The sequence below is a fragment of the Chiloscyllium plagiosum genome, unplaced genomic scaffold, assembly GCF_037043375.1.
Source record: "Chiloscyllium plagiosum isolate Xiang-an unplaced genomic scaffold, Cpla_swu_hap1 HiC_scaffold_27, whole genome shotgun sequence".
Classification (NCBI taxonomy): domain Eukaryota; kingdom Metazoa; phylum Chordata; class Chondrichthyes; order Orectolobiformes; family Hemiscylliidae; genus Chiloscyllium; species Chiloscyllium plagiosum.
Genome location: NW_028270165.1, coordinates 93,021,748 through 93,029,693, shown reverse-complemented (window position 1 = coordinate 93,029,693; position 7,946 = coordinate 93,021,748). Strand labels below are relative to the sequence as shown.

Here is a 7,946-nt window from a genome sequence, read left to right as displayed (position 1 = left end):
TAGATAAGCGCATGGCTGATTTTCGGATAATGTTGGGGGACAAGCTGAGAATAGTTCACAGGTCGGCGCAACATCAAGGGCCTGTTCTGCGCTGGATTGTTCTATGTTCTATGTTCTAAACTTAGTGCAGGAGGTGGAAAGAAATGAGCAGCTTTAAAACTGCTCTTGGAGCTCAAAGCTTTCAATGAAAGTCTGAGCCCGGTGTTAAGTTCAGGTAACCTTTATTGCAACCCAAACTTTGTTGCAACTTCAGATCCCCCCCAGCAAAAAGGCAGAGAAAAAGTAGTTGCTTTTTGAACATCTCAAGGTGAAAGTGCACACACCACACCTCTCCTTGTCCCACCCCCCTCACTGTCTTTACTATTGGCCAGCACCAAGTTGTCCCTTTGTAATCGGATCCTTGGTACAGCCGTCACCCGGAGGAAGTATTGCCTCACTCAGCAATTTCAACCCTTACCCTGTCTCCAACTAAGTTTCTCCCTGCTCATTTGCCAGTGGGGGGAGGGCAGTGTAGAGTCAACCTGACTGCTGTGGGTCTGGAGTCACGTGTAGGCCAGACCAGGTAAAGGGTGCAGCTGGAACGACTGAGTGAATCCTTTCCCACAATGGCGGTTCCCTTCCCTAACAAGGGAGAGAGATGGGGGCTTTCTCCCCCCAACCCCCAACCCCCTCCCTGAAACGGTCTCATCGTTAGATTCTGAACTCCACATTTCTGACCGAATACCAATTCTGCCATCTGTCGTGGCAGGATTCGAACCCGGGAGTCCCCGGAACCGGGTTGATAGTCCAATCGATAATGGCCCTTGGCCGTCACTCCTTCAATCCCCCTGCGATGGCACGTGAACTCGCTGGTGCTTCCGCAGGTGTGAGGAGTAGGTGAAGCCCTTCCCGCACTGAGAGCAGGTGAACGGCCTCTCCCCGGTGTGTATCCGCTGGTGCCTCAGCAGGGTGGAGGATGTGCTGAAAGCCTTCCCACACTCGGGGCAGCTGAAGGGCCTCTCCCCTGTGTGGACCCGCTGGTGGCTCCGCAGGTAGGAGGAGCAGGTAAAGCCCTTCCCGCACTGAGAGCAGGTGAATGGCCTCTCCCCCGTGTGGACATGCTGGTGGGTCAGCAGGGTGGAGGAATCGCTGAAGGCCTTCCCACACTTGGGGCAGCTGAAGGGCCTCTCCCCCGTGTGGACACGCTGGTGGGTCAGCAGGGTGGTGGCCTGGGTAAAGGCCTTCCCGCACTCGGGGCAGGTGAAGGGCCTCTCCCCTGTGTGGATCTGCTGGTGCCTCATCAGGGAGGAGATGTGGCTAAAGGCCTTCCCGCACTCAGGGCAGCTGAACGGCCTCTGCCCTGTGTGGACACGCCGGTGACTCCGCAGAGTGGAGGAATCGCTGAAGGCCTTCCCACACTCGGGGCAGCTGAAGGGCTTTTCCCCCGTGTGGACACGCCGGTGGCTCAGCAGGGTGGAGGAATACCTGAAGGCCTTCCCACACTCAGGGCAGCTGAACGGCCTCTCTCCTGTGTGGACCCGCTGGTGGGCCAACAGGGCAGAGAAAAACACGAAGGCCTTCCCGCACTCGGGACAGCAGAAAGGCCTTTCCCCAGTGTGGTCCTGCTGGTGGGCCAGCAGGTGGGAGGAATGTCTGAAGGCCTTCCCGCAGTCGGTGCAGGGGAATGGCCTCTCCCCGGTGTGACTGCGCCGATGAGTCTCCAGGGCAGACGGGAAACAGAAGCCTTTCCCACAGTCGCCACACTTCCACGGTTTCTCCACGGGGCGGGATTCCTCAGGTTTCTCCATGGCCACAGCTTCAGCTGCACACAAACACGTGTAGAGCCCTCCCTGCCGTGAAATCCCTTTTCCAGGCCGGATCACGGTTTCAGTCTCCACGCACAGTGCGCTGCAACAGTGGGGTCTCTCGTCCAGTCCCACCTGATGCTGAAAACATACTCAAACAGGAACCAAAAAGCTTTGATCCCTCTCACAGAAATCACGGTCTAAAATGTTTGCTGGCCCCAGTGGATTGAGTGACCGTCAGACATTGACATCAAAGTGAGGACTGGAGATGCTGGAGAGTTAGTTGAAAAATGTGGCACTGGAAAAGCACAGCAGGTCAGGCAGCATCCGAGGAGCAGGAGGGTCAATATTTCGGGCATAAGCCCTTCATCTGTTGATTTTGAAATTTTCCTCTTCAAATCTTCAAAAACTCTGTCAGAATAGATTACAAAGCTCATCACTGCCAGTGCAGGGTAGAAATTCTGAACAAGCAATTCTACTTTTTGCAGAATATTCTTTTCTTTTATTATTCCACAAAATTGAAAGCACCATCCCACTCTCTCCGCTCTAATTCTCCTCATCAGGATCTTACAGGGACGAAAAAGCAAAAAAAAATGCCAAGACATGACTCCTCCCTGCCACCAACCAGACTCATTCTTCCCATTGACCAACCAGGTCGTACCCTCTAACTGTCTCGACCTATCCCTACTTCACCACCACCCCCTTTTATCTGCAGCTTCTGCACCATCTGATGCCTCCTGCCGAACTATTTTGCCAATTGAGATACAGACTTGGATCAATGTTTCCGGAGTCTGTCCCTGCCGAATTCACTCTCTTTCCTTTCAGTTGCTGAAAGTCAACAATTGAATCACAGAATGAAAAAAGATGGAAAAGGGAGCGAGATAAGAGAGTGCCGTACTCACATATCTGGGACACAGGAAGGAATCTGCAGTCTGGGTAAAGCTCAATCTTTACTCAGAGAGAGAGAATCAGGAGTCGCAGCTTGAGAAGTTCATGGTCCAACTTCCGCATTCAGACAATGGACTGGCTCTGATTGGCAGGAGGACCAGTCTCCTTCCAGTCCTCCAATGCTGCCTATTGGTCAATCAAAAGAAGGTCTCGCGCCTTGTTTGCGTTCAGCGATGAGCATGCCCAGTGTTTTGCTGACACTGGCCAGCATGCGCACTGCGTTGCTGACACCGACAAACATGCGCAGTATGCTCTACGGGGATGTTGGTGTTACTGACAGATTTTAAGTGTCCAAATGCCAACAGGGGAAAAATATAGAGCCACAATTTTTTCCCCCTATGGCTCGGTATTTTATTCCTTTTGCATTTTGTCTGGCTGCTCAATTTTTGTATGTTTTTCCCCCTTATTGTGGGGGCAAGACGCCGAGACCAGAACTGGAGGGCAAAGATTTAGGGTGAGAGGGGAAAGATTTCTGAGGGTCCTAAGGGGCAATCTTTTCGCACAGAGGATGGTATGTATATGGAATGAGCTGCCAGAGGAAGTGGTGGAGGCTAGTACAATTACATTATTTAAAATGCATCTGGATGCAGATATGAATAGGAAAGATTCAGAGGGATAGGGGGCAAATGCTGGGAAATGGGTCACTAGATTAATTTAGGACGTCTGGTCGGTGTGGACCGAAGGGTTTGTTTCTGTGCTCTACAACTCTGAGCCTATTTTTAGATAGTATGGAAAATAAAGAGCATGAAAGCATGGGAAGGGTTAGAGCATGGAGACCACTGCCGGTTTGTTGCAAAGGATAGTGGAAGCTCTTACACGAATTACCAGAGTAAGGTTGAGGCTGAAAGGTCACTTTGGCAAGATGAGATAACAGTCAGTAAAGTTAGCCTCACCTGCTAAATATGATTGACAGGATTGGGACAATAAATATTTGGGACATGACATTAAATATCTAATTAATAATTAGTAGAGTCAGCCTGCTTGAGACTATTGATAATAAATATCTAATCATGACATTAGGAAAATATTAAGTAGGGTCTGGAATGCAAGACCATTGTTCCAAAAGCTGACACTAAATCTCTAACCGTGACATTAGAATAACATTAAGTAGAATGTAGGAAAAACTATAAGGGCGCAACTAAAGAGATAATGGGAACTAACATCATGGTTTATTGTATAGCTAGCGTGAGGTACTTTTAATTAATATAGTTGAACATGCTGATTAGCTAACAAACACACTGCTGAGCTGGAGACAGTGCTGCCCCCTCTGTCCAGGAGTAAATGCTGGAAAGGTGGTATTGTTCATAGGGAGGAGGATGGTCTCCGGCTACACTCTGATATCTATCAGCTAGTAAATGGGGCAGAACTATGGAATTTAATCTGCAGGCAGTTTGGGAAATTTAATAAGGGAAGGAAGTAAGCAATAAATAGTAGATCCCTACAGAGTGCAGAGGAACAAAGGGTCCTTGCTGTCCAAGTTCAGAGATCCCCGAAGGTATCGGTACAGGTAAAACGGGGGATGAGGAATGCATAGATTTGTACTTTTTCACACAGAGGGTGGTGCGTGTGTGCAATGAGCTGCTAGAGGAAGTGGTGGAAGTTGGCACAAATACAATTTTTAAAAGCATGCTGGATGGGTATGTGAATAGGCAGAGTTTAGAGGAATATGGGCCAAGTGCTGGTAAAGAGGATAGGTTAATTTCAGATATCTATTCAGCATGGACGAGATGGACTGTTTCTGTGCTGTACAGCTCTATGGCCATCCACCTCATTTTGAAATGTTTTGGAACACCCTATTAGGGTTCAGAGTGTGCCAGGACCTGACACCGCCCTCCTCACGTCTCCTGTGTATTTTAAATCAATAGTACCGTTTGCATGTTACTGGGTTAGTACTTTAAACACACAGACACATACAATATAATCAGAATTTCTATTCGGTACAGACAGTGATGACTTGTTTCAACTTTGCTAACAGGGTATCAGATCTGCAGACAGAAATCTTGGAAGAAATTCCAAAACAAGATCTGACAGGGTCACTCAATATCATGGGGGGGGGGGGGGCGTTGAATCTGGAAACAGAAATTCGACCTGCTTCAAAAGGTACAGGACATCAGTGTGAGCAGAGAAGCACTCAGAGAGGAACACACCAGTGAACGGAGCTTTATCTGGTTACACAGAATGAGTGTGTGTCCCAGTGAACTGACAATGGGAAGGAGCTTTAACCAGTTACACAGACTGAGAGGGGCTGGGGCATTTATTTTACCCCTGGAGCATCAGTGCCTGAGGGGTGACCTTAGAGAGGTTTATAAAATCGTGAGGGGCATAGACAGGGCAAATAGCCTAAGTCTTTTCCCCCCAGGGTGGGGGAGTCAAAAACTAGAAGGCATAGGTTTAAGGTGAGAAGGGAAAGATTTAAAAGGGGCCTAAGGGACAACTTTTCATGCAGAGGGTTATGCATGTATGGAATGAACTGCCAGAGGAAGTGGTGGAGGTGGGTACAATTGCAATGTTGAAGAGGCATTTGGTTGGGTATATGAATAGGAAGGGTTTGGAGGGATATGGGCCGGGTGCTGCCAGGGGGAATTAGATTGGGTTGGGATATCTGGTCAGCATGGGCGGGTTGGACCGAAGGGTCTGTTTCCATGCTGTACATCTCTATGACTAGCACTCGGAGCATGGCTCCTTCATCACGTGATTGTGGAGAATAAAATCATAAGGCACAGAATGGATGGAAAAACATTACAGTTCCCTGAAATGATATATTGAAAAACCCTGGATTGTTAAGTCTTTCATCTTTTAGTATGGGCTGCTTGTATCATTCATTTGTAAATCGCGGAATTTCCTGAAAGACATCTTCTTGAAATAACTCAAGGTTTTATAACAAAAGGTGACATCTCAGCTCTGACAACGCATTAAAGGTGTGAAGTCAGGATCTGTCTGTATCCCAATCAGACTGGTTCTATTTCCAACGTGGAATTTACAAAATATTACATGGATTGACTGCCTGTATATTGTGCATTTTTTGAGAAAAATAGAATGTATCTGCAAATACAAATTCACCCCCATGGATGTGTATGTGTGTGAATGAGACAGAGAAAAGTCTATTTCATGCTGTATATCCCGATGTCTACTCGATAACAGATGCTTTAATTCTGCTGGTGTAAATATTGTTATAAATCATAGCTGGGTATGAATAGTTAGATGTTAGGGTGAGAGAATGCCTCAAGAGCGGCACTATAAGAATCGTGGGAGAGCCCTATTTCTGGTTTACTTCCTCATGAACAAACATTAAGCATGAGCATTTATTTATTTCTAATTTTGTTCTGTTTTTCTTGTTTGATTTCTTGTGTCTGGATGGTTGACAGGCTGGGAGATTGTGGCTTGGGTCTTGATTGACTGAACGTTTTATTGTTCCAGAAGATGTAGGGGTGGGGAGTCAAGGCTTCAGCAGATATCCAGCAGAGCAGAGAACAGACCAATATCTTATTCTGTGAGAACAAAGACATCAGAGGATAGAGAAATCAGGACCCGAATCCAAGCTGACACCAGACTTCCCTGTGATTAGTGCTTTGATGAGCAGCGCCAAGCCTCTACCTTCACCTAGCTTCCCATCTGACTACTACCTCGATATTCAGGATTCAATCCTTGTCATCCTGAAGCCATGCCTCTGTAAGGAGTCTCAGATCATAATTATTCTCTTCAATGTGTGCAGTCAATTTTATTACAATGCACACCATTCAGAAACATCGTTTTTAGTTTCAAGTTTTGTGACCTTCAGAATCCAGTTTTGATTGCTGGTACATTTACTCCCCTTGTCCCTTTCAATCGTTCTCTGATGTTCATTTTCCACATCACTACATTGCTGATTGGCTATGCTAAATTGCCCATAATATCCAGGGATGTGTAGATTAGGTGGGTTAGCCATGGGAAATGCAGGGTAATAGTTTCATAGTAAAAGAAGTAGGAGGTGGCCATTTGGTCCATCGAACCTGCTCCACCATTCATTATGATCATGGCTGATATATCTATCGTATGAGATCCTCCTCACTGCATTGTCCCAACTACCCTTAATTCCCCTACCATGCAAGTACCCATCCAACTGTGTTTTGAATATACTTAATGAAGATGCTGCTACTGCTTCATTGGGCAGAGAATTCCATAGATTGACTGCTCTCTGGGAAAAGCAGTTCCTCCTCATTTCTGTCCTAAATGTACTCCCCTCAACTTGAGGCCTGGTCTCATCCACCAGCAGAAATGACTGGATAGGGTAGGGCTTCATCCCCACAGTGCAATGAATTCCCACTTTCCACCAAACTCTCAGATGTACTCACTCACTCAGTTGCTGTCTCACAAACGAAAGACTTCAATGTAACTTCTTTTGCTTCCAGTAAGGGAACAACAGCTTGGAAAGCTACTCTGAAAGTCCAACCACACTTCTGCATTCACCGAAGACAATTCCAGTATTACAGCACAGAAACAGACCCTCCGGCCCAACTCGTCCGTGCTGGGGGGAATATGTCAAGCTAGATATGCTTGCAAGCAGTGACAAGTAGCTGCATCTTGCTTCTGCAAAAATCGCGACGCAGAATCATGACGGTATATTCCAAGAAATAACTAACTGAAAAGGGAGGTGGTCGACTGGTAGAAGCAGATGTATTGACATGACAGGAGCAATGGTCACGCACAGAGGGAGTTAGTATGAAGAAGATAACCAAATAAGACCCTGTGTTGCATCACCAAAAGTAATAAGACCCAGCTATTGGGGGGGGGGGGTGGTTGCACGCCACAGACAGATGTGGTAAACCGATTAGATGAGCAGAAGTAAGAGGGGAGTCTGGAACAAACTCACTCTTCATTCACAGACAGAGCAGCAACTTCCGAAACTCGTGTTCCAGCTTCTGGATTCAGACAATAGGAAGGCTCTGATTGGCAGGAGGACCAGTCACCTTCCGGTCCTCCAGCGCTTCTGATTGGCCCATCAAAAGAAAGTCGCGACGCGTGCCTTGCGTGCAGTGAGGAGCATGCGCAGCTTCATCCTTGTACCGGCGAGCACGCGCAGTCTGCTCTCTGGCGATGCTGCTGTTACTGACAGAATTTAAGTGTCTGAATGCCAAGAGAAGTTAAAAAGGGGAGAGCCACCCTTTCTTCCCCCTGTGATATTTACCTTTCCTACACGCCCCATGACTTTATACATCGAAATAAGGTCACCCGACA

General features: G+C 47.3%; 1 protein-coding gene across 3 annotated transcripts; it reads right to left on the bottom strand.

The window, feature by feature from the left end:
• Nucleotides 1-204: 204 nt before the first annotated feature.
• LOC148145044 (uncharacterized) lies at nt 205-7,205 on the bottom strand. 3 transcript variants are annotated; one of them, XM_087975588.1, is made up of 2 exons: nt 7,064-7,205; nt 205-2,195 (listed from the first exon to the last, which is right to left on the bottom strand). In XM_087975588.1, the coding sequence occupies exon 2, from the start codon at nt 1,785-1,787 to the stop codon at nt 819-821; it is 969 nt and encodes a 322-aa protein (XP_087831714.1). In that variant the 5' UTR covers nt 1,788-2,195; nt 7,064-7,205; the 3' UTR covers nt 205-818. The 3 variants fall into 3 exon arrangements, with proteins under 3 accessions (XP_087831714.1, XP_087831713.1, XP_087831715.1); XM_087975587.1 differs by lacking the exon at nt 7,064-7,205 and adding an exon at nt 2,687-2,788; XM_087975589.1 differs by lacking the exon at nt 7,064-7,205 and adding an exon at nt 2,683-2,728.
• Between the last annotated feature and the right edge of the window lie 741 nt (nt 7,206-7,946).

What these genes read in the sequence shown, in the direction of transcription:
- LOC148145044 (XM_087975588.1), bottom strand. Translation starts at nt 1,787, where the DNA reads ATGGAGAAACCTGAGGAATCCCGCCCCGTGGAGAAACCGTGGAAGTGT.